At 41.7% G+C, this 26,491-nt stretch overlaps 2 protein-coding genes across 2 annotated transcripts in view; both read left to right on the top strand.

Annotated features, from left to right (window-relative positions):
• scara5 (scavenger receptor class A, member 5 (putative)) overlaps positions 1-14,025 on the top strand; it is a 94,306-nt gene extending 80,281 nt beyond the window's left edge. Inside the window, exons 11-12 of the mRNA XM_084081842.1 lie at positions 1,753-1,941; positions 9,389-14,025. Coding sequence (XP_083937968.1) covers positions 1,753-1,941; positions 9,389-9,522 — 323 coding nt within the window. The 3' untranslated portion in view covers positions 9,523-14,025. The remainder of the gene's footprint in view (positions 1-1,752; positions 1,942-9,388) is intronic.
• Positions 14,026-18,782: 4,757 nt separating this feature from the next.
• Positions 18,783-25,242, top strand: dnajc15 (DnaJ (Hsp40) homolog, subfamily C, member 15). Its single transcript, XM_084082503.1, has 6 exons — positions 18,783-18,922; positions 20,693-20,744; positions 21,565-21,638; positions 23,316-23,392; positions 23,682-23,752; positions 24,455-25,242. Exons 1-6 carry the CDS (start codon positions 18,833-18,835, stop codon positions 24,523-24,525), a joined length of 435 nt encoding a protein of 144 aa, XP_083938629.1. The 5' UTR covers positions 18,783-18,832; the 3' UTR covers positions 24,526-25,242.
• The last annotated feature ends 1,249 nt before the right edge of the window (positions 25,243-26,491 follow it).

Raw genomic sequence — 26,491 nt, 5'->3', positions numbered from 1 at the left:
AATGCCTGAATCCTATATGATGCCAAACAGACACCTGTCCTGTTCTGTCTCAGTCCAAGCATGTTCACTGAACAGAGAGAAGTCTTCTCAGCTCGTAGTAATGCTCTGACTAGGACAGACCCAACAGCAGCTGGCTCTCATCATCAGATAAGCAGGCTGTATGTCCCAGAGACGTGCCATGCTATGTCAAGTCAAGCCAGACCAGTACTGACCTCACTCCAGGCATCTGCTACAGATCTAGCCACCGGTCAGCCGTATCAGGTGCTTTGTGGTCTAAACGGTTTGGTTTGTGTGCGGTTCTTTGTCTCATCTCGTTCATCTCATCTTGTCTCTCTTTATCAGTAGTCATGTCATCCACTCTCTTTGTTTTAACCTCTCCTCCCTTCTCTCTGTTTCCCTCTGTTTTCCCCATACCTGCTATTGATGTTAACTCTCCTCTCCTCTCTCCTGTCATCTCAGTTAGTTTTTAGCTTCCTAATAAGGTGAATGAATAAAGGCTGGCAGATGAGGATGGTGCTTTTCCAGAAAAGTATTCAACAACCTTGCCTTGCCCTCTTAGGACCCCATAGGCAGCTGCCTGCCAGACTGCCTGTCACAATGTGAAAACAGTTAACAGTTGTTGAGAAATTACTTTTGGACAAAACTGGGAACTGCAAATTGACTAAACACCCTGCTTCTTACAAATGAGTCAAAACAGGAAGGAAAATATTGACTCCCCTCAAGCCGTGGTGTAATTTTATTTATTTTAGTAGAAAAAAGGCTATTTTCTCTGACTTGGAAAGGTTGGTACCAAGAAAACACACTATTCATTTAAGTTTATTTATTGTCTGGAGAGTTTGTTTTCACTTTCTGAAACTGGGACTAACATTGGTCAAGCCTCACGTGACAATACGGTGAAATAGTGTGATCTGATTGGCTAGTGACGTATAGCGGCCTATAAATACATGTGTCACTTTGAAAGAGTCTGTGCCTCTTTCAAAGTGAGGTAAGACAGGAATAATCACGAAATGGCTGAGAAATGGCGGATACTGTAACAATTGGATTGGACACTTACACAGACAGGACGGATAGGACACTTACATAGACAGGACGATAGGACACTTATACAGACAGGACGGATAGGACACTTATACAGACAGGACGGATAGGACACTTATACAGACAGGACGGATAGGACAGTTATACAGACGGATAGGACACTTGTGTCATGTTACTATGACACAGTAACATGTTCTATTTTTTGTAAGAATTAGAACATAAGAATTAGAACATTCCCAACACAAGTCTGCTGGCGGAGACTTGTGCTCCGAGGAGCACTTTTTCTAGTTTATTATTGTTTTTGTTTCCGTTTGATTTACAGGGCTTCATTAGACTCATAAGCACTCTGTGGGAACATTATACTCTCTACGTATGACTTCAAAGCCTTGCCAGTAAAATGTAGGCTCGACAAACAAGTCATGCAATCTGTTAACCACTTAAACCATATTTTTTACTCCGACTATTAGAAAATAGTTGATCTCCAAGCTCACAACGCATCACTATGCGACACGTTGAGCTTGTAGATTGACTATTTTTGAAAAACATTGACAAATCTTTTTTAGACAAAATGACATGCCTAAAATAGGGATGCCAGGGTGAAAGTGGTTAATATAATGATGCTGGCAGTAAGTAATAGTGTTGAATAGTCAGATTTCTTTTTTTGTATACATTCTGCAAAATGATCACAATCATTCTGGTGCTCGTGTGTTTCAGTGGTGGAGACTCTGGTGCGGCTGGTGAACGGGTCGGGTCCTCACGAGGGTCGTGTGGAGGTGTACCATGAGCGGCGCTGGGGGACGATTTGTGATGACGTCTGGGACAAAAAGGACGCAGACGTGGTGTGCAGGATGCTCGGGTACCGACAAGCCATCGAGGTCCACAAGACAGGACGCTTCGGACAAGGTGAGAGAAGGCCATGTATTTCAAATATAATCATTTAAACCAGTGGTTCTCAAACCTTTTCATGTCAAGGACCCCCAATTTGATATATATGTGGCTGTGGACCCCCATCTAAAAATATTTTGCTAGGTATGTGCGTACAAAGTTTGATGCCGATCTGCCAAGCGGAGTTCGAAAAAGCAGTGCACAGACACACACACACACACAGACAGGGGTGAAAACATAGTCCTTGCCAGGCTGATAGACGATTAATCCTACTATAATTCTAGTAACCTCACAGTGGTGGTGGTGTCTTGGTTGGGTGGACTCTTGATCAAACTGCGCATGCGTCGTTGCCAGGTTTCGCGAGAGAAACAAGCAGCAAGGTCTATGAAAACGAGGCCAAACCCACAACGGGACGCGCGTGGGGGAGAAACCACGCGACAGGACCTGCATTAACCCCAACTTTGCAACTACTTTCGTCTGCGCCCTTCACCGGGTATGGTCTAGTAATAATAATAATAATAGTAGTTGTTGTAGTAGTAGTAGTAGTAGAACTAATACACGTTTCTTAATACTGGAAGGATGACTCAAAACGCCTACTTATAAGGAAACTCTGAGGGCCCCAATAACCTGAAATGTTGTCGTCTTGCTTCAAATGAATGTTTCCAGGTTCCCAGCTTCTTACAGTACATTTGCCAACCAATCACACCTCGCTACTCAGAAACACCAAAGCTCCAAAGCCAAATGAACCTTAAAGGGAAGTGAACAAGTCACTTGTGGCTCTTTTCCACTGCACAGTACCGGCTTGACTCGTCTCAGCTCTGCCCTATTTTTTGGTGTTCTATTTGGCCAAAGTACCTGGTACCAGATACATTTTCGGTGCCTAGGTTCGTTGCTCAGAGATCCATTGCCATAATGCTGAATGATTTCACCTCAGTCACAACAGGCAAGCTATGAGATGTTGTATGCCTGCCCGCGGTACTTATCCATAGTCAAGCTGTCCATGGAAGTGGAGGGGATTTTCTCCATTTGTCTTAGTAACTGCACTGTTTTTCATGAGCAGTATTAGTTGCACACCACTCTGAAATGCTACAGAGATTAATATAAAGTTTTTATGGAGGAAAGTCATCTGAGCCAAATGCCATCAAATGAGAGTCCCCAAGGTCATATCTATCTCGCCCTCTAGCCTATTCCTTACCCATTCCTTAGCTGTCTTATTTCCATCTTTCTTTCTTTCTACCCCCCCCTTCTCTCTCTTTCGTTCTCTCTCTCTCTCTCTCTCTCTCTATCCCCCCCCTCTCTCTCTCTCTCTCTCTCTCTCTCTCTCTCTCTCTCTCTCTCTCTCTCTCTCTCTCTCTCTCTCTCTCTCTCTCTCTCTCTCTCACTCTGTCTCTCTCTCACACACAAATCCTTTGCCAATCACCATTACATCACTCACAGTTTCGATCCAGTCGAATTATTATGCTGAATTGTTACAAATAAGTCTGGAAAATTGTTGAAAACTCCCTGCTGCTTCCAGGAACCACACTCTGGAGTATCATCAACAGTGATTAACATTGTCAGTCCTGGCTGTCGAGCCACTGTAATTTACAGAATTGTGGAGCGTAGACGACAAGAGTTCAAATGAGTCTTCCTTTGGGGGTTGTCTTAGCAGCTGTCTCTGAATCTTCGCAGTAAATATTATTTCTGATGTGTCCGACTTTGATGATATCGTCCCACTGATGTGCCTTTGATTATTAGGAGGTATTAGTCACATGCTCTGCTTTCCCACAGCCGAGTATACCACAAAGTTAAATGTCCGCTATTCTCCGGACTGTCCATTCACAACAATTCAAGAGGTTTAAGTGTTTGAGAATTATTTGACAATGTGGAGATAGGCGTATACACTCAGTAAGATCTATTCTATTCTACGATCCAGTGCTCAGATCTCTACCTGGAGATGAGCCAGTGAAGAGAGAATTCTGAGCTAGCGATCAATACGATATCATAAAATAGAAAAAATTAAAAATGGTCAAGATTCATGGGGAACCACCAGTATAATATAATGTTAATTTGTGTGTATCTCAAAAGCAGTAGACATTAGTAGAGTGGCTCTCCCCTCTAACCCCTCCCTAGAAGATCATGAATTATATACACCTATATGTTGTATTTGTGTTTAAAAACTATTTGTAAAACAACAACAACAAACAACAAAAATGATTGTGATGTATCATAAATCTGTCAAGAGTGAACAGATTCCGGCTTATAAATAATTCTGTAAACATGTGTTGAGATCTAAAATAAACGCTTTTAAGTGTCCGTGTCTGCTTGAGCAAACCCTCGGTAGGCCCTGGAGTTAATGTGCAATAATACTGTTTCTGGCTACCGCCCCAGCCTCACATGCACACTTCATACGCATGCCACACTGCATCCCGTGCACCTCGCTTCCCGTACTCATGTGCACATGTGTGTTGTTCACGCTGTTTGCAAGATGTGAGAGTTTCGGCCCGTTCCTGCACAGTTATATTACAGTATGTTGGGAGTCCATCTTGTACCTTTGGAGGGGTCTATAAGTGGTAGAAAGAGGCCTGGATGACTGAAGGCTGAACACACAAGTTAAAAAGCAGGCCTCTAATACCCAAGGAACATATTGCTCACTCTCTCTCTCGCTCTCTCGCTCTCTCTCTCTCTCTCTCTCTCTCTCTCTCTCTCTCTCTCTCTCTCTCTCTCTCTCTCTCTCTCTCTCTCTCTCTCTCTCCACACACACTCACATAATAGTTCTGGGTGCTGTTTCCATCAGCTCAGCGATTGCCTTGTGTTCCAACTCCTCGTCACTACAGATGGTTGTAAACTTCTATGGAATAAAGTTTTGGACCTGACCTTACCTGACACACATCTTTGCCGCTGTAAAACTCTAGCAAGGACAGCTTCACATGCGCATAAACGTAATATTCCGCCACATAAAACTCTGATGTCTGTTGAAGGATGTATCAAACAAAATCAAGTGTCAAGCCTCAAATCTCAAGTGACCTTTTTAATACGTAAAAGTGAATGGATTTATTTGGCTAATTAAGTTTATTATACAAGAAATATGGGGATTGTGGACCTTAAATCCCATCGTACCATATTACTCATAAAAACATTCTCATTATTACATTTTCACCCTTGTTGGGGCTGTTGCGTGTCCATCTTGCCTGTTTTTCATTTTTCCACAATTAGCTAGCCGAAAGTCTAACAAAAGTCTGTGTAGTGTGGTGGTGTAACTAAGTACATTTACTCGAGTACTCTACTTAAGTACAATTTTATGGTAGTTATATTTTACTTGAGCGTTTCCTTTTTTTTATACTTTTCGATACTTCTACATTTGTTAGGCAATTATTGCACTTTTTATACCAATACTACTTTACAGCTTTAGTTGCTAGTTACTTTGCAGATTTTGATGCCAATACTTTTGTACCTTTACTCAAGTAATTTTGTTAATACAAGCCTTTTACTTGTAACAGAGTATTTCTACATTGTGGTATTGCTACTTTTACTTAAAAAAATCTGTGTACTTCTTCCACCACTGGCTAGAGGTTGTAGATTGAGATTGTGTTGCTGCTCCAGTGAGAGGCAGGGAATCCCCTAGTGCTTGGATAAACTGTATTGTAATAAAACTAAAGCCATGTTGAAGGTTTTCCTTCAGACAACAAGAGCGTCAGTTGATTGAGTTGGTTGAGTACAACAAGAGCTGTTTTTGCAGACAACGCACTTGTTGTCTGCAGAAAAAATATGTATTTTTCTCCCAAGATGCACCACATCAGTCAGTATTTAAATGGCCCAAATGTGATGCAATGATGCCTTGATCTTGACAAGGCCTTTGAAATTATTGCCATTTGGGAGAGGAAAATAAAGTGCAGGATTAAGGAGACAGTGAGTGTGCTTGGAAAGCAGAGGCAAACAGAATGAATCTGAAACAAGAGAGAGAGAGAAAGAAAGAAAGAGACAGAGACAGAAAGAGATAGTCTCTTGGCCCCAACCCGATTTATTCTGTGTGAGTGGTCCAACATAATGACTACTAGAAGGAGAGAGAAAGATAGTGAGACTCAGAGCAGAGGTTAAGAATCATCTCTCTATCTCTCGCTCTCTCTCTCTCTCTACCCATCTCTCTCTCCCTCTCTCTCTACTCGCTCTCTCCCTCGCTCTCTCTCTGTATCTCTCTCTCTCTCTCTCTCTCTCTCTGACTCAAAGCAGGGCTCAGGTTTTTCAACCATAATTCATTTAGGGAAGGTTGGTTGAGTACATGTGCTCTCATTCAACACCACCTTGATTCAAATGAATCCACGTTCTGCTGTCTGCAGGCCACTGAGCAGAGGTCCACAGGAGCAAGTGTGTGCAAAATGCCTTGCTCAGAGGTTTCAACAGGGGAGGACATAGTGTCCCTTTTTTTTTGCTTTTTGCCTTTATTGATAGATTACAGTAGGCTGACAGGAAATGGGGGGAGGGATGGGGGGGTGACACGCAGCAAAGGTCGTCGGGATTGGAACCCGCGCCACACTGTCAGGCTGGATTACCAGCCTAGGTGCCCAGGCGGTTACGCCAACCGTCCGGGCCATAGTGTCACTTTTACCTTTTATTTTGCTTTACAGTTTGAAGATTTGGATCAGCTGATTTATACACTGTGAACCGTGACTACATTTAAATGAACACTAGCACTACTAGTGCAGCCTGGAACAGAGTTCCACAGAGCAGCACAGGGTTCCTATCACCTTTCCAGGCTGCTGTAGTTGATTAACTAAGCTCAGCAGGAGACACTCCCCTCACTGCTGTGGAAGCAGCTGCTGGAAGTCATCAGGGACTTGAACCTTGTGTCTTGGTACTTCACAGCTGGGAGAAGTTCAGTACTTTGTGTGTAACACAACTGTATCTGTTGTTAGTTATGGAGCTATGGACTTATGGAGGGTGAAGCAAGCTAGTCAAATGGCTGGGGAAACCTGGGCTCAGAGAATGTACAAATACACTCAGTATTTACGCTGAAAACAGCAGATACACAAATATGAGCATGTAGATCGGCTATTTATGTCACTGGTGTGCAATTAAATATAAATCAGGCTATATAGTCTTATCAGTGTATGGTACTAGGTCAGTGATTCTCAACTATTTGAATTGCAACTGTTTTGGTATGCATTAGGCCACAGACCCCCATTTGAAACATTTACACTGTAAATGTGCTAATTTAGAGAAATGGACCCTTTTGGCTCAGAGTTAAATTAACACTATTACTGCATAGATTGGTCCATTCGGTTCTATTTATATCTCTCTCTGAGTCACAGACCCGTAAAGGTCCATTTGGTTCCTAACTATCATTCATTTAATCTCTCAAGAACAGATTCCGACCTGCGGTGGAATCTGTCGGAGCGGTTCGTCCTAACCAGTGCTCATTGGATACAAGTGGGCGTGCCTTCAGATCAGGAAGTGGGCCGCGCTTTACCCAATCAAATGTAGTGGGCGGGATTCACGTGTCCATCCACCATGATCCACCCTCCCCCCCTCGAAACTAGCCGAAACTAATTTAACAATAGCGTCCTCGGAGCGGACAAAACCACGGAAAGATATTCACATTTTAAATTACTCTTTCATCATAGAAACAAGTGGGCTTATAACCAAAACCATCCATGTTCTCTGGGAGAAGTGGTGTTAGTGTTCCGTGTAGAAATATTGTTAGTGGGAATGAAAACATGGTCGCACCAACCGGAAGTGATGCGCTATAGGCAGACATGAAACCGGTGTTTCCCTGCGCACTAGGCTTCCATTTGCCTCCGGCCAGACCCCACAGACAATGATCACAAACAGCAGAGGTCGCTGTTTTTCATTTTCTGTGGGGTCTGGCTAGCGAGACTATCATTCATTTAACTGTGGACCCCCTGGAACCCCGTTGTGGTTCCCGGGTCCCACATTGAGAACCAGTGGTGTAGATCATTATTCCACTGTTATTTGACTTCTTCTATAACCCAAACCTCTCTGTCTAAACTCTTCACTTTCAGGCAAATTCCATTTACAGACACATCTTGACGCGGAGCTATGGCTAGCTCTGGCTTTGCTTGGGTTTTCAGGTCAATCTCATGACATCTCACTAGACATTAGGCTCTTCAAGCAGGGCAACCGAGTAACGGCTATCGCTTCACTTCCAAGGCTCCAGATGTGCTGCCATCACAGTGTTAGCGCAGTGTGTGGGGAAGACCTCCTGAGTCCCATCACGCTGGAGGATCGGAGTCTGAGTACAACCAGATGTCGCTCTATCTTGCCCGAGTTCCCTCATAGTTGAGTTGGATCCCTGTCCAGTGGCTCTCTGTCAATGCACCTAGGAAAATCCTGAGTGTTCACTTAACTCTGAGAGACGCTCAGAGAGTTACATTAACACTCTGGGTTTTGTCGTGTTTAAAAGTAGGGAAATTTAGCTCAATAATAGTCGAAAAGTCTCTACTGGCTGAAAGGTTTCTGCCAGACGTTCAAGGGTTAGCCATAATAGAAAAGGTCCCAACTCACATTTATCCATCTATCGTGCAGAAGTGCTGTAGGCAGTTTTGGCTTTGAACAGTATTAAATGAATATGTTGTATAATGTCTACCCAAACATTCTTAGTAATAATGCTTTGTAATGATGATGGTTGAAAAGAGGGAAAATCCATATATTTCCATGATTCCTCCACACCGATGGAGTGAACGTGAAGCAGTAGTTCAGTAAGTGTGCAGTAAAAACATTGGCTTTTCCTATACATCTGTATCTTATCAGTCATCCTTTAAAAAAGCACTGGGGCCTCAGTGACACACAGCCCTGAGCTGTCCTCCTCGTGTTTCGTTACAGTTCACAATCACACTGGAGTACGCAGTGATTCTCAACCTTTTTAAATTCAACTTTGATTAGCCATGGACTCCTCTCCACCATTTGATACACTGAGGATTCTACACTGTACAATCCGTTTGTTTCCTTAAACTATATATAATGAAACTCCCACAGTTCTGCGCAACCTGGCATCCGAATTTTGGACTCATCATAATAATCACAATCTCAAGCTTGTATCTCCTGTTTTTGCCACACAACACCATCCTGACAAAATCAAGCTTAAGTGGAAAATTGTTGTAGATGTTTTGGTATAAAATACGTTTCCCAAGATGAAAACAATTATGAACATAAGAAAGTAAACAATTATGAACATAAGAAAGTAAACAATTATGAACAATCTCTCTCTCTCTCTCTCTCTCTCTCTCTCTCTCTCTCTCTCTCTCTCTCTCTCTCTCTCTCTCTCTCTCTCTCTTTCTCTGTGTCTCTGACCCCCCCCCCTCTCTATCTCTCTCACACTCTGTCTCTCTCACACTCTGTCTCTCTCTCTCTCTCTCTCTCTCTCTCTCTCTCTCTCTCTCTCTCTCTCTCTCTCTCTCTCTCTCTCTCTCTCTCTCTCTCTCTCTCTCTCTCTCTCTCTCTATCTCTCTCACACTCTGTCTCTGTTCAGGTACTGGGCTGATCTGGATGGATGATGTGGCTTGTGCAGGAAATGAAGACACCATCCACCAGTGCAAGTTCTCTGGCTGGGGCAAGACCAACTGTGGCCATGTGGAGGACGCAGGGGTCACCTGTGCCACCTAATCAACGAGTCACGATGTTCTACGACTGGTGACCCGACCCATCGACCATCTGCTCAGACATGGAGTATGCAAACTCCCACTGAAAACAACATGAAAGTTGCCATGTGCACAACTCGAGCTAGCTTATTAACTACAGTACCAGTTGATGCACAGGTGTCATGTCAGCGGTGTATGCTAACTTATGAGCAGCTTTCTACACGTATACTGTATATATAACCTACGAGCACCACAGCACCTGATGATCGTGATATCAATATAGAACACCAGTAAATTCAAGGACTTTTCAGAGGTTTACTGCGATGGTGGCCATTGTAAATGCAAGACTATAAACAAAGGTGTACCACCAAATGAATGGCCATTTTGAATTCTGATTACCAATGATTTTGTATTTCCATTTGCTGCAGCAAATGAACCGATATACAGTGGAATTGCAGTACAATGGACTTCACCAGGATCAGCCTCTATGAAGGATCAAACATCAGCTGTAACACACAACCATAGTGAATTTTCCCGTAAGCCTGAGTTATACAGTAGTTTGTTGGTGTCACAGGTGTCACGCACCAAAAACAGCAGATCTACAAGCTCACAACGTGTCACACTGCGATGCGTCGTGAGCTTGTAGATTTGCTATGTTTAATGTGTGACACCCGTGCGCAACTAAGTATAAATAAGTCTTCACGGCTTTGTCAAGGGTCAGTTTACAGCTGTGAGCGGTGGCATGGAAAAACTGATCTGTGATCAGCAGCAAAGGACGACTCCACCTTGGAGCACTTTCCTTTATCACCTGTCATCTCCATAGTGTTTATGACTGTACGACACGGCCGCATGAAGAAAATGACAAGATTATCACTTTGATGAAGGATCTTTGACTTACTGGCAGCTGCCATTGACAGTATTATTTTATGAATGACTTTGGAGCATGCTAACCTTACCACAACATTGCCTATTCAATTCGCAGGCTCAGCTTCGCACTTGAAAAATCCTGATAAAACAACAAATCATCTAGGAGGTTGTTAGAAGAAGGTGGAAAAGGGTGAGTCGGTACAATTATCCTTGTGACGGATTAAGTGATTAGAAGGGAACAGATGGATGTGTGGACCACTGTCCTGTACGATTTACAACTCTGGCTCTGTCAGTGTTTACTGTCTCCATGCACTGAGCCAAGAGTGGGGTTATTTCATCATTACACACGCACACGCACACGCGCGCACACACACACACACACACACACACACACACACACACACACACACACACACACACACACACACACACACACACACACACACACACACACACACACACACACACACACACACACACACACACACACACACACACACACACACACACACACACACACACACACACACACACACACACAAACCAACCCAACCACAAAGCTTTTTTACAGATTTGTAGAAGGCAGGCCTTTATCCTTAGGGTTGCACTCCATTTTATAAAAGTTGGCACCTTCCATATGTGTCCTTGCTCAAGTCTCCTTCATAGATCTGGTCTAACAGCAGATGTCATGGCCGAGATATTCAACAAGGGACTTTGCAGGGAAAAGATTGTTTGATTGCAGTCCAATATGGCCCTGGTCTCAGTGAATTGTATCATACTCTGTCCCTTGTAGGTCTTATACTGGCTGAATTGTAAGGCAAGGCCAGTTTATTTGTATAGAAGATTTCAACAACAAAGCAATAAAATGCTTTACATAACACATTAAGCATTAAGACATCAAGACATAGAGCACAATAAACACATTATAAAAGGGCATTTGAAAGCAACAAAAATAAAAAATGAAAAGAAGTAGAAATAAACAGACAAATAAGAGAGTCCTGCATTTCTGGGAGTTTGTTCCAGATATGGGGTGCATGAAAACTTCCATTGTTTTGTGTTTTAATTTTTTCATACATGGCAGAAAACCCTTGCAACTTTCCTCTTTATAAAAATAAGAGGGTGAGGGTGATTAGGTTGAAACACTTTTATGGAGTGGAATGTAGTTCTTCATGGCACCACTGCCAGAACTGACACTTCAGAGAATGCAGCCAAGTGCAGGGGTGTTTTTTCTTTTTCTTTTTTAAGGCCGACACTCCGTTTATGTATGGAAACCATGACTCTAACCACGAGAGGAGACAAATTACACAATGAAGAGGGATGAAGTGTCTGGAAAGAGGGAGAGCAAAGGGAGTCAAAATGAAATGACAAAACAGACTTAACGGACTGAGGTTTCTCACAGGAAATGCAAGCGGGATGTATATAATGGAGGTGATTTGTCCAAATTTAACAAGGGGATTGTGGGTGGGTAGATTGTGCTTTCCCCATATATTATAACAGTGGGAATAAGGATAATACATTCAATACGTTGTGTTGATAGATTACAATTATTGTATTTGACAATTTGACAAAACAAATTCCTCTATAGATGAATACTCCAGTGGTGTCAAACATTCACAGGACATGTTATTAATCATTCATGTACTAGAAATGTACAGATATTTGTCTTGGTCTTGGCATTTGTGCAGACACATTGACAGCAAACATTCTTTAAGCACACACTCACAGGGACAACACAGAGCAAAATGAGGTAGTTATTGTTAATTGACACAATGTAAGATAACAGAATTTTACACAGAAATATTTACTCAGACGACAAGATGGCATAGGTTGGCACATACACAATATCAGGACCATATTTGTTTGCATTCCTATAGCAGTAGATTGAGTTGCCCAGCCAGCTTTTGTGTATGGTTCCTATATCTCTCACTCATCTGGCGAAGTAGCCCTTTTCAGATTGTCTGGCTGTAGAGAAACGTTTCTTTCTAATTTTCTTTTCTAATCCTACATCCAAGGACAACACACAGCTGACTCAACTGTATATTTTCCTCCCCTCTAAGAAGAAGAAAAAAACACATATGCCCTTTTCTTCAACCGAGAGTGGCAAACAAAATATTTTCAACCAAGGTTCCTACGGAGATTTTCTCAGAAAACATTTAGACAGCTTTTATAGGAATATGTGTTCTGTCAAACATGTACACCATCTTTGTTAGAAGCCCCCCATGTGTCCAGGATTCTATGAAAACAATGACTAATGCAATGTAATATGGTTCGACGTGAAGTCGAACAACAGGGTATTTTGATGTGGGATGTGCACAGGTTCATATAATACAAGCCAGCTGTGAAGATTTGGCAATGGTTATTTTTCATGTCTGTCTTTGACATCAAAATGAGTAGGTTTCTGTACTGCATACACATTTGTTTTGTTTTTTTCTTCTCTCTTCCCTCCTTGATTTTTCTTGAAGAAGGGCTCATGTAGGAATTCCAGAGACAGTCAAAAGGACTAGGAAAGTGTCTCCTTTTTCTGAACACAAACTTAACATGATACATACGGAGTTGTGAGATATGTAACCGACAGCTTTTATGCCATGCCAACTGGAGGTGGTTAGGGAGCTGAAGTTGTCCCTTAAGCTCTAACTTAACTATTTGTACGACAAATAGCGATAATAGCCGATATAAATAACAATAATTATACAAATTTGCCAACAATAGCCAATCTATCTCCCAGTGCAGATATTTCTGGTGTTTTTTTAACCTTAAAAAAAAAAATTAAAACACATTTTGAAATAAATTTGCCCAAAATAGGGATGCCAGGTTTGGTGTGATTAAGCCTTTAACTTTTTTCCATATCTGCTCATTTAGTTGGCAAGAGCGTCAGCTGCATGCTGGCACTGTAAACGTAAATACTGTAGGAAAGACAGACCAAAACGAGCTTGCTGGCTTTTGAGATACATGAGATCAAAAGTGTGCCATACTGTACCGTATGTGTATGTTCATCCCAAGAAACAGGGACCAGTACCAACGCTGTGTGCTTTGGACCCCCTGCACAAAGCCTGAGTGTTTTTAACCAAGGTTCTTTCCTGATTCAGCAATAGCCTATTAGATGTCAGGATGATGAAACTGTTGTAATGTGATTCGCTGATTGGCAATGCTTTGATGTAATAGGGTCAAATCACTGAAGAGGGTGTTTTAAGAGGCCAAGAACTTAAATTGTCTTCCTTTGAAAGTGAGTCAGCCAAATTGCAAGGCAAACAAAATAAAGTGCACTTAACCGTTTCAATATGAATCTTGCCCAAGACTGATTTTTAATTGTACATGTTTTTGGGGGATTTCTTTTTCTTTTTTTACGTGTACTATTTGTAAGTCTTTCAGAGAACATTACTATTGCTTAAACAAATGTTATAAGCACCTCTGTCCAGGTATATAATGTATATTGCTCTATTTTTTACATTGTGCTGGTCATAACAAAAGTTCTACAGTATAAGGGCTATAGATGAAAATCACACAAATCCTTTCATCATAAATGTCAGTGGGATATTTGATACATTATTTCACTTTTGTTAAAAACGTATAGATAAAACATTTTACTTGATATCTTGTTGATGTGTACCATTTCAATGCTGTATATGCACTGTTGAAATAATAAAATGTAGATTTGTTTTAACAGGTGGTCTTGGTTATGGTGCGTACCTGCTCAAACTGAAGATGAGAGCGGCTGAATTGAAAACAGATTCATTGTTAACGGAGAAAATGTCAATGGAGCAGATGAGGAGAGAGGAAGTTATGTGTGTGCGTGTGTGCACGCGCGTGTGTGTGTGCGCGTGTGTGTGTGCGTGCGTGCGTGCGTGCGTGTGCACGTGCGTGCACACTCCCACATGTGGAGGAGAGGATCTTTGCATGTGCTCATGCCTACAGTACAGTACATGTGCATGTGTGTACTGTATATTGTCACTGTGAGGTGGAAACCTTGTATGTCCAAAACCGTATATTTTTCAGGAAATGGAAAAAATAACCTTTGTTCCAATGTAGTTATTGTTTAGTTACAAGCTCTCATTGGTTTAATATTCATAAAACCCACAGGTACACTTAAACACGTTCCCCTTCACTTAACAAAAACAAGAATAGCAGATCTGCAAGCTCACAATGCGTCGCCGTCGCATCATGAGTCATGGCGCGTTATGTCTATTTTTGCTATTTTTGTGTGACACTGTAGCATGTACGGGAAAAAAAACTAAAGTTGAAATATGGGGATACAAGGTTTCTGCCTGACAGCAACGATATGCATGTTTCTTGTGTGACTGTGATTAGTAATGCGTGATGTGCTGCGTGTGCGAGTCGTGCATTGTGCGCCCCTTGATTGACAGTGCTGAGCAGAGGTTACAAGTCTGAATGTTTCCACATGTTGGGGACCGGATGTAGAAATGATTGGCCAAAGAACCCGCCCCCCCCCCTCATCATCAGAGGGCCGACATGTCTGCCCCATCAGAACAAAGACTTCAAGCCATTGATTCTGGTTGCCGTGGTTTCACTTAACATGCTGGATGCTGAGGCTTTAAAGGACAACTTTGTTTTTTTTCCAACAAGGGTTATTTTATTAGTGCGTAATGATAATAATTACGTTTTGACCTATAACTCTTGAAATGTATAGGCCAAAACGTGAATCTGCCTGTTACAGCGCCACCATGAGGCTGATTTGGAAAATGTAGGGTGGCATTTCTTCCTTGGCCTAGTGGGGATGTGCGTACAAAGTTTCACGGAAATCGGAGGCCGCGTTCATGACTATTTACCAATGGGCAGAATGCCCCCGCCCCCCAGTTAAAAATCTGGTTAAAATAGTTCAAATCCCTATAACGATAGAAAGCAATACATTATTTTTATACACAATACATCATCGTGTGTGTGTGTGTGTGTGTGTGTGTGTGTGTGTGTGTGTGTGTGTGTGTGTGTGTGTGTGTGTGTGTGTGTGTGTGTGTGTGTGTGTGTGTGTGTGTGTGTGTGTGTGTGTGTGTGTGTGTGTGTGTGTGTGTGTGTGTGTGAAGAGAGAGAGCACACTCAGCAATCGATGCGTAACACACACAAATGTCCCAAAGGTTACCTAAAGTTCATACACAAGTTTGATCAAAGCAGTATTCACGCACGCACGCACGCACGCACGCACGCACGCACGCACGCACACACACACACACACACACACACACACACACACACACACACACACACACACACACACACACACACACACACACACACACACACACACACACACACACACACACACACATATAGAGAGAGAGAGATTTAAACACTGTAGCTGTACAGGGAGCAGCATCCAACAGAGAGGACAACATGTCCCCCAAAAGTCAAACTGTTTAAAGTTACAGACTGCTCAATGCATAGAAAACAGTCATAGAGGGTTATAGATCATAAAGCTGCTGGATATGGCCTTGTCAAACTGTTGGTATTGCCCCCATGGTGGAAAGCCAATTTGTCACATAAAGAGGATCCGGAATGGAAAAAAAACAGGTTACAAGAGGCAGGTGAGATGAGGATTAGTTAGTCAAACAAAACTTGGTTGTTTTCTTGCCTTTATTGATAACATAGTTGCTCACAGTAGAGAGAGAGGGATTGACAGGCAAAGGTCCATCAGGTAGGGGAATTAAACCAGGGACTCTCTGTCAGGCATCAGAGCCTACTGCATGTAGTATGTGCCTTAACCATTCGGCTATTGGCGCCCTAAACAAAGCTAGATTAACCACTTGAACCCTAGCATTCCTATTCTGGAGGGAACATTCACAGAAAGCTGCACAAGCTTGTGAGCTTTAGATCGGCTATTTTCGGTGTAGCATTTGGTGTAGAGGTCAAAAGAGCTGACCATGTACAGAGCCAACTCAAGTCAAATTTAAGTGTAAAAGTATAGAGGGTTTAAGTGGTTAAAGTGTGCTGGAATATTTACTGATCAACAACATCTATTACCCGTTTCTGATGGCCCTTAGCTGTCAACATGGGGCCCTTAGAATAGCTGTTTCAGCCTGTTTTGGTTTGGATTCATTGCTTTATTTCTCTCAAGCATTAAGTATAAGGTATACTGTGCGTCTTGGGGACCGCCGATCTCCACCCTTCATTTCAGTATGATCCTTTCTCACTGCTTCTTTTGTGGTCTGACCAGAGAGTAACCCACCCTTATTCTACAAAGCACACCACAGCCATGTGTCGGTGGAACCCACAAAAATGAGCTCACATCAGGAGAGGGAACAACTTAGAGAGAGAAGAGAAAGGAGGAGAATGAGAGAACTGGTCCCAGTATGTCTCTCTGTACCAATTTGTCATCTAACCACACCCCCACTCTTCTCTTCCCCATGATAAACGAGTTGTCCTTCTATACAACAGGGAGTCTAACCGAGCCGTATGTCATCTGCATGAACAATAAAATCATGGTCAGGGTTACATTTGATTAAATTGAAGAGCTCATTCCCCGAAACAAATCTTCTTTTAATTTGACCTTGTTGCTGGATCACTCCACATCAAAGAGACTCAAATGATCAAATGATTCAATGCAGTCCTCATACAAGTAGAAAACAAAAAGGCTATTGATTTTTTTTAATGTGTTTGCACATTCACATGTCAAAGGCCAATGTTGTGGTTTTAACTCCAGGCTGACTGGACAAACACTGGAATTTCTATTGCATTTGAACATTCCGTTCATTTAGCTGATACCCTTTTCTGGAGCAGGTAATAAGAGACCTACTAACATGACTAAGTTGACTGGAAACAATTTCAGACAACTTCACCATGATGAAGCATACTGCTGCTGCCGCCAAAATAAGTTTAAAAAAAAACTCTTTTAACAGTCTTTAGTGCTTTATTTTGTCCCTTTCTTGTTTCCATCAGCATTCACTGTGCATTCAGACTTGATAATGTTGACTTTTGATATTGGCCGATTTTTGCCGAAGAGATTTGGTGTGGAGGGAAAAAAGGAGGGGGCCAAGTACAGACCCCAGGGCCCCAGTCAATGAAGCAAATAGGGTTCAGCGGTTAAATAAAATGTGCCGTCTTAAATTGAACCAGTGCAACTCCCACTTCACTTAATCCTCTTCGTCCCAAGTGGGACATAAGGCTTCGACGATCTGCATCCATCGGGACCTGTCTTGTGCTGCATGTTGTGCCTCGCCCCACGTAAGGTTCATCTCCTGAAGCTCAGCTGTCACGGTTCGTCGCCAGGTGGTTTTGGGTCGACCTTGACTCCTTTTCCCTACTGGGGTCCATCTCAGTGCAACCTTTGGGATTCGCTCCTGGGACATTCGGAGCACATGTCCCAGCCATCGTAGACGGCGGCGTTTGAGTTCTGACACGACACTGGAGCACCTGGTCATTCTGTGCAGCTCTTTATTTGAGATCTTCTCAGGCCAGACTCCCAGCCTCAGTATAAATATTATTTTTTATGTAGTTTTGCTTTATTTGGACAGGGCAGTGTAGAGACGGGTTAAAGACATGCAGCCCTAGTCTCCAGACACTAATCTGTAGGTTGATAATGGTCAGCTACTGCACTGCAACCTTCTAATGAAGCACGCAAACACAGCAGTATCTTGGTTAGTAAGAAGTCTCAACTAAATGTGGTAATGTTTTACAATATCCATCCTGATGGGTTATCATTCAGGTCACGTGCATGTAGTCAGTTTGCACAATATATTGAGTGTGAGGCTGATTTTTTTCTGTTAAACTATAGGGTATATTTTAGCAATTTGTATTGCTGGCAGCTTGTATGCTTGGATCCAGGTACAAACTAAAATTGTTTTCTGGATCATTTTCTATAAAGTAGCCTACGATTATGTATAATTGATGTAGACTATTTAATGCCCTATGTGGGGAAGGTGATATGGCAACTAAAGAACTCCTACAGTATATCCATTTAGAATTGATAAAATAGTTGACCTATGTGGGAAGGTTGATTTCAGCGTCAGATGTACAGTATTCCAACCGTTTTTGAGTAAAAACTATATCACTAAACATGTTTTATTGTTGATTCTTATTAGGCGACTGACCTCTGGTGGTACAAAACCACATTGCACCTACACACTATAGGTGCTGTAATTGGCCAGTTGGTTGTCAGGCAACTGCAACTGTTGGCCAATCATCGCGTGCCCATCCCCCCGGACTATGGAATCTAAACTGGTTCCGTTCAGCGTTGCCATGTACGCTTATTATAAGCGACGTTGGGCTTCTTTAAATATTGGTAGTTGCGGCTTGCTTCTAAAGTGTAGTAATGTAAATTAAAATAGCAGATCTACAAGCACGACGCGTTGTGAGTTTCTAGCTATTTTCAAATGGTAGGCTACAAATATGCAGTAGCCAGGTTTAAAGAGCTTCAGGGCTTGTTTTCAAAGACCTGGTTACTTATTTCTCTCCCAAAATCTGGCAACGCTAGTTACGTCCTTGTCCTTCAAGCTCTGAGTAGTGACAGCGGTGAAGGCAGCATGGCGCAGGCCGGAGGAGACTCGTTACGCTACGCTGAATACTCATCCCAGACTAACGTTAGGAGTGACGCAGATATAGATAGAAGACTGGTAAGATCATACTTTCATGTTCTACCAAGAAGACATTTATGACTCAAACTATTAGGCCTAGTAAACCACCAGACAATCCTCCTCCTTTAGCCATGTTGACAATAGCATGATGTCATGGGGTCCAAATTAATACCTGATTTAATTCCACCTTCACTGGTTCATAACGTGTGCTGTGCCTCGTGCCTGTACGCAGTTAGAGGTTACAGTAGGTTACAAATGGACACTTAATTCAGTTTGAGATTTCAGTAGGCATGTATGGTTTTGCCCTTGTATACATCTGTGATGCTGGAGCCTGTCTACAGTATACAGGCAGTGGTGGAAAAGTAACTGAGTATATGTACTCAAGTACTGTACATAAGTACAGTTTAGAGGTATTTATACTTTACTGGAGTATTTCAATCCATATGTCAATACTTTTACTTGTACTCCACTACATCTCACAGTCAAATGATCACTACAATCATTTGAAAACTTGAGTTACTAGTTACTTTGTAGATTTTGATGATTATTACAAAACACACATTTACCACTTAAGCCTTATATACATACTTTGGCTATTTGAAAATAGCCGATCTACAAGCTCACAACACATGGGAGCTTGTAGATCTGCTATTTTCAAAATAAATTAGAAAACTTGAAATTGGACATAATGCATAATGAGTACTTTTACTTTTAAGTACATTTTTATGACAATACTTACAATACCAAAAATGGCAAATCTACAAGCTCATAATGCATTGCAATGTGATGTGAGCTACATGTGAGATGTAGATCTGTTATTTTCACTGAATGCTCACCTATTATAACATGCCCAGCACAGGGATGCTTCATGCTAGTGTTCATGTGGTTAAAAGATTAGTGATCATTTAATAAAAAGAGTACATCTGCCAATATCAATATTCTAGTCAACATTATCAAGTCAAGAAATGTGAGTGTATACAGGTACCACCACTGTATACAGGTACAGTAGGTGTGTTATCCTGATGCAGACAGACAGACAGACAGACAGACAGACAGACAGACAGGTCATGCATGCAGGTCAAAATGTGGTTGGCTCAATTGTTAGCTTTACCAGCATGTGTTTTGCCTCAAACAGCAATACACATCCTCCTGGATTTGAACCGGTTTGTTTCTGTGCGTTATTATGTCAAAGCATGGTGGGACAGACTGGAACTGCTCCTACCAGACCAGTGCCCTTGAGAGCTTGGAGTTGGTCCTCGGGACAATGCTGCTCTTACTCTTACTGATTGATGGCTCAGGTGCAGAGGATCAATAAGTACAGTTTACAGTAAAGTGTTTAACTCAACCAGCTTATTCAGACAGTGTTGTCAGCACATTCAGTGTTGTAACTAGAAAAGTCTAAGCTTAACACCAGAAATGACCCCCCCCCCCCCCCCCACTGTTTACTGTACAATTACGTTTATTGCTACTAGTGTTGATGATGTCTTGTATATTATTGTATGTCTTTAAATGTCTTGATGAATTTAATACACAGGACCACGATGGAAACAAGCCCTTAGGGCTTTAATTTGTGTTATCCTTTTAGCATCATTGTGTAATCGTACCACTGTACTATTTGCAAACTGTTAATAAAGTATTCAATCAATCAATCAAGCAGTCAAAAATATAGACACCTTTTTTTTCATTTAGACACCTGTGCCCAATAGAATCTACAGTGATTTGTCTTTGAATACATGAGGATTTCTCAAATATGTACAGCATATAATGAACTCTTGTAAATTATTCATCTTACCTTTATGTTTTTGCCAGGGTCAAACTCTAATAGCAGTTGGACTTGGAGTAGCAGCTGCAGGCTTTGCAGGTAAGATTCCAGAAGACAAGTGCTCGGGTGGGGCAGTGGTAAAGTCCCTGCCCACAACCACGGAGTTTGTGGGTTCGAATCCACCTTGGTGCATTAGGCCTTGTCGGGCGTCTATATGAACACAATTGGCCTGTGTTCGGGGGAGGTAAGGAGGGCGGGTGGAGGGGGTGATATTGGTTGTTGCATGTACTCCTACGGGCTGGGGCGGCACCTGTCAGCAGGGAGTGTTGGGCGGGAGGAGTAGGATGAAGGCTCTCTAAGTCCTCCTGGTGGGGGCTCCTCACTGGCAGGTGAGTCAGTAGGATACGACAGCAGTGACAACACAGAAATGTGTGTGGGGAGGAATCAATTGTCATAACAACTAAATTGGTGAGAAAAAGGGGGTAAAAATTATTGGCTACTCTAAATAAAAATAAAAGATTCAAGAAGACAGAAAATGTTGCTGTTACCTGACTTATGGTTTTAGTTGAAGACATGATCGTATTAGAATAGTTGTAATGTAATTTTTGGAGTCAAATAAAGTTGACATTTGCGCGGTGGAACTCCCTTTATTAAATGTAAGTAGAATTTTACATTTCATCTGAAGATGTAATCAGATCATTCTTGTTCCATAGGATATGGACTTTAATGTCTGTGTAGCTGTACAAGTTTGCCGAACTTTGCATGGCAATTCTGGATATTTTAGCTTCCTCATCAGTGATTTGGTAGCACTGCTTATGGGTTTCTGGATGTTTTGCTTCTAGTTGAACATGAGCTCCTTATCAAGATCATTGTGACTGTGACTGTAACTTCTTGACTGTCTGTGTTGTCCGATGTTTAGGCCGCTATGCATTCCAGTTGTGGAAGCCGCTTGGACAGGTTTGGACAGAGACCATCAGGAAAATGCCCACATCAGTGAGTAATGAATGAACCCTCATATGTCTGTGTACCGTGATGTTCAATTAGTCCTAGCTCAAGCCGGCTCCCGCAGTCTGCAAATGTTACATTCTCTCACAGAAATGCCAAAATACATTCCTATCACCATTTGATTATCTTATAAACTGCTCAAAATAAGTTCGGAAACTTAACTTTGGTCAATTATATCTCAGCTTTAATAATACGAATTTGGTATTTAACAGCTGCCAAAATGCCAAAATCACCCAATATGCTTCTGGTGGTAATCGCTCTTGTTTTGAGCAACCTGCCAGCACACACCGGCTGAGAGGTTTGTGACTGCCTCACAGGTGAGTGACTGGCACCTGAACAGGGGTTCTGCAACTTTGTTGAGTTGTTTATGCTCCAAGCAGCAACAACTGCCCCCATGGAAAGATGCCACGTCTGTCCCTTCAGGATAAGCAATAGGGCAAGTGAAGCTGGTGTTCCGTTATGCCGTGACATGCCAGTGACAGCCTTATTTGGTGTCAGCCCTGGTACCATTTCCAAACTTAGGACCAAGTTCTGTGAGACTGGTGAAGTCAACAAGGAATGACCCGAGACCGCTTTCTTCACTGAGGAACCATAGATTTACAGGCAAGATTTGTACAACGGTACCAAAGACAGATGTCAAAGTTGCAGGGCCCATGCTCACCTGTGACTGGCACACACCTGCCTGCAAATGGTACCAGGGCTGACATCAAATAATGCGTAATCTGCGTAACGGAACACCAGCTTCACTTGTCCTATTGCACAGGCCCTATCCTGAAGGGACAAACGTGGCATCTTTCCATGGGGGCAATGTTGCTGCTTGGAGCATACACAAACTCAACAAAGTTGCAGAACCCATGTTCAGGTGCTAGTCACTCACCTGTGAGGCAGTCACACACCTGTGACTACTGGCACACACCTCTCAGCAGGTGTGTGCTGGCAGGTTGCTCAAAACAAGAGCGATTACCAACAGAAGCATATTGGGTGATTTTGGCAAATTCTTTGGAGGCACTACCCACATGTTTAGCTGTGTTGCTCATGCCACAAATGCCCGGTCCTTACAAGCTCTACCTTTACCTTGTAAAGGTAACTAATCAATGATAAAATGATATAAAACACAATAACAATTGGTATAATTAAAGGGGAGATATAATTGACCGAAGTTAAGTTTCAGAACTTTTTTTGAGCAGTTTAGTTAGACTGTTGCCCTCTTTTAGCATTTTTAGCCAAAGTCCTGCCTTCAGCAATAACTGCTGTTTTGTCTTTTAAATGTGAGGTCTCTTGCCAATAGTGTCGCACACTGAAAATAGCCAATCTACAAGCTCACGATGAGTCACAAACGTATTGTTAGCTTGTAGATCTGCTATTTTCGGTGCACGAAAAGTATTTTATATGTCAAGATTTTATTATAGCAAACAACTTATTTCTCATCACTGAGTCCTCCTGATAACATGATGCCCTATTAGTGAAACCTGCCCCCCTGAATTCTCTTGCTTTCATCAGGCTAAACTGAAAAACCTGGGAGGTCTTGCTGTAATTTACCATAGAGACAACTTTAAAATGTCAACTTCCTGTTGATTTTACTATTTTCTTCCTAATTAAAATAGCATTGTTACTTGAATGTATGCATGTATCCTTTGATATAAAACAATACTGTTTTGTATCTAGGCCTTCTCGTCATATTACAAAGGTGGCTTTGAACAAAAGATGACCAAAAGAGAAGCAAGCCTTGTCCTTGGCATCAGGTAAGGTCCAATGAATGTTAATTTGTGTGATCATGTGCAAATGTGTTCTGATAATGTACAATTTATTTCCCTTAGTCAGGTCAGGTGTAGTATTATGTTGGATCCACTAGATGACAGTGTGGTCCTGCTGAACATTCTGACCTGCATCTAGAAATGCAGAAGATTTTGTTTATCCATTATTACCAGTTCAGTTTAAACTTGGAACTGCCAGGGAAAACTGGCTGTCTTTATTTTTCATTGGCAATTGTCTTTAATTGATTTTTGAAAAAGTGTTGTGTCTTGTGTCCAGTCCTGTCGGTACTAAGGCCAAGGTACGAGAGGCTCATCGAAGGATCATGGTCCTAAACCACCCAGATAAAGGTAAACTAACGCCTCCAATCAGCCCTTTGTGGCATTTGTGACAGTGGTACATTAATTTCCATGCATTGCCTTGTTTCCTGGGGACTCAGTTACTTACTAATGATGATCACATAGGCACAGACTTAATCTTGACATCTTGGGTTCAAATCCAGCCCAATAAATGGCTGTAAAGGTAGGGTACGTGATATTCTTTTGTTAAATAGCTCTATATTCTGATTGCTAGTGTTTGTTCAGTTACAGGGGTCTCCCCAGCTCTTTAAATACAAAATGTATTTTCAGGTCGAGATGCCAATTTTATCCAATCAGGAGAGATAACTTGCTCAGGATACAGGATAAACAAGTGAAATTGGAAATTATGAAACAAAGAAATGAGCAGACAAAATCCAAATGGGAACTGGAGCACTATAAAATTGAAGCTGATAAATGGGTACATAAATTGGCAACCCACCCGAAATTGTATTTTCTGATATTACTGAGCTGGACAGATGAGGAGACTGTTACTGTTACTGAACAAACACTCTAGCAATGAATAATATCAGAATATAGAGCTTTACCCTTTTAACAAAAAACGAGTTATTTTAATCAAAACATATCAAAATGTATAAGTTGCATCTGTAATTTCACTTTTCAAACTTCTCACTCTCCAATTAATGATTTCTCTCGCTGTCTCTCACCTTTTTTATTTGTGTACACCATATGCAGGTGGATCTCCGTACCTTGCGGCCAAGATCAACGAGGCCAAAGACCTTTTGGACAAAGAGATGAGAAAATGAACTGGACCATAGACTTGACAATCTAGTCTTTTGATGTGATCTGAGAAGCCCTCACATCCCCTCCCCCCTACCCAAGACATTTATGATGATGTTCTGCCCTCTATTGAGATGAGCCGACTCAGCCATTCTCATGAAAGTCAGCAAAGAATTCTTCTCTTGCTGCACTTTCTACTGCCCTGCTTCTGCCTCATCTCCCAGTACCCAGCTTACATGTCCGTCTCTCCCTGCCTCCAACTCCAGACCTCATTCACCATATCATCAAAGGCAATTAAGATGTGATGCTTCTTGTAATCTAACTTGTTTTCTCTCACCACTCTGAAGCATTGTTTAAAACTCTTTAGTTGGGTTGGGTGTTATCTACTCAAGGATGCATTATGTCTGGTGGCCATGAAAAGAAAAAGGATCACAGAGTTCCCCCAGAACACAGTTGTTAAAATGATTTTGCTCTTTATACTTCAGCGGACCATACAGCATTAGAAGTTCTGAAAAGACGTGCAGTGGACAACTTGGTCTTGTATGTGAGACCATTTATTTTTGCATAAACTACAATACAGTAAAATGAAAAACGGTGTGGGTCAAATAGTTGCTGGCAACTGCACGAAAGTAATCTGAGATAATAAAAAAAAGACTCGAAGGAGCCATACATTTGTGTTCTTAACTTTTTTGTGATGGCATATTGTTGTGTTGTAATGTATTAATAAAAGAACATTGCTTATATATTGGTGCTCCTTACATTTTGGTGGGTGCTCCTGCATTTTTTTTTAATGTAAAGTTAATGACAATCACAGGGGCGCCCACTCAATGGGTCACTTAGTATATCCCCGCGTGACTGGAGGTCAGTTTGTGATAGAAGAAAAGCACATACTGAGGCAATATAAATTATATGCCTGGGCTCAGACTAGATTAGACAATTTAAGTCAATATATCATGGCAAATCATGTTTTTTTTTGTCCATATTCTGGCATGCCATTTAAAGATTAGATGCTGCGCAAACTTGGACAACATATCTTAGTCAGAGGTATTGAACTCTCAACCTCTGCTGTAAGAGGTACATCTAAAAGAGAGCATGAGGAAGAAAGTGAGCTGCCTCCATGCTACTCGCTTTAAGTTACAAAAACAGAAAATTAAGATTACCAGGACCAAGATTCAAACCCACAACCTTTAACTTGTGAAGCTTCTGCTTTTGTCTTGTACTACTAGGCTTTCCACACCCACATATATTTTTTGTTTATATTTAACGTTGAAGGAAGAGGTGAAAGGTCAAAAGGTGAAAATCCTTAGCAAACACCTCTCCCTTGACAGAATGACGAAGAGAAAAGGAATAAGTCTAACCATCTCATGGTAACTAACCTCAGGATAGGCAGACTCTGTAACTGAATTTTGTTCAAAATAAATGTGTGAATAATTAAGACAAGGATGTCACGATTCCCCAAATCCACAATTCAATTTAAGATTTGATTAAATTTTCAATCAAAACTTTTAATCCTGGTCGCTTTTTTCGTTTCGGTAGTGACCACTTTTGTTTCGGTAGTGACACAATGGTGGAAAAAAATGTCACTACAAAGTACTACCAATCAACTCTAAATTGCCTGAAACGTACTCCTAACAGGTTTTTGGGGGGACGATTTTGGCCTCCACACTTAGTGTTTTTTTCGGATATAACTTTCGTTTCGGTAGTGACCAACTTTCGTTTCGGTAGTGACACAATGGTGAAAAAAAAATGTCACTACAAAGTACTACCAATCAACTCTAAATTGCCTGAAACGTACTCCTAACAGGTTTTTGGGGGGACGATTTTGGCCTCCACACTTAGTGATTTTTTCGGATTTAACTTTCGTTTCGGTAGTGACCAACTTTCGTTTCGGTAGTGACACAATGGTGAAAAAATAAATGTATTTGTCTTGTTTGTTGTTCAAGTCAAAGCACCAGGAAGGCTGTATTTCTTGGCCAATAGTTAGCTCAATGG

This window comes from Gymnoscopelus microlampas, assembly GCF_963454915.1.
Source record: "Gymnoscopelus microlampas genome assembly, chromosome: 16".
Classification (NCBI taxonomy): Eukaryota; Metazoa; Chordata; class Actinopteri; order Myctophiformes; family Myctophidae; genus Gymnoscopelus; species Gymnoscopelus microlampas.
The sequence above is the reverse complement of the archived record's forward strand: the minus strand, read 5'-3'. Positions and strand labels throughout refer to the sequence as shown.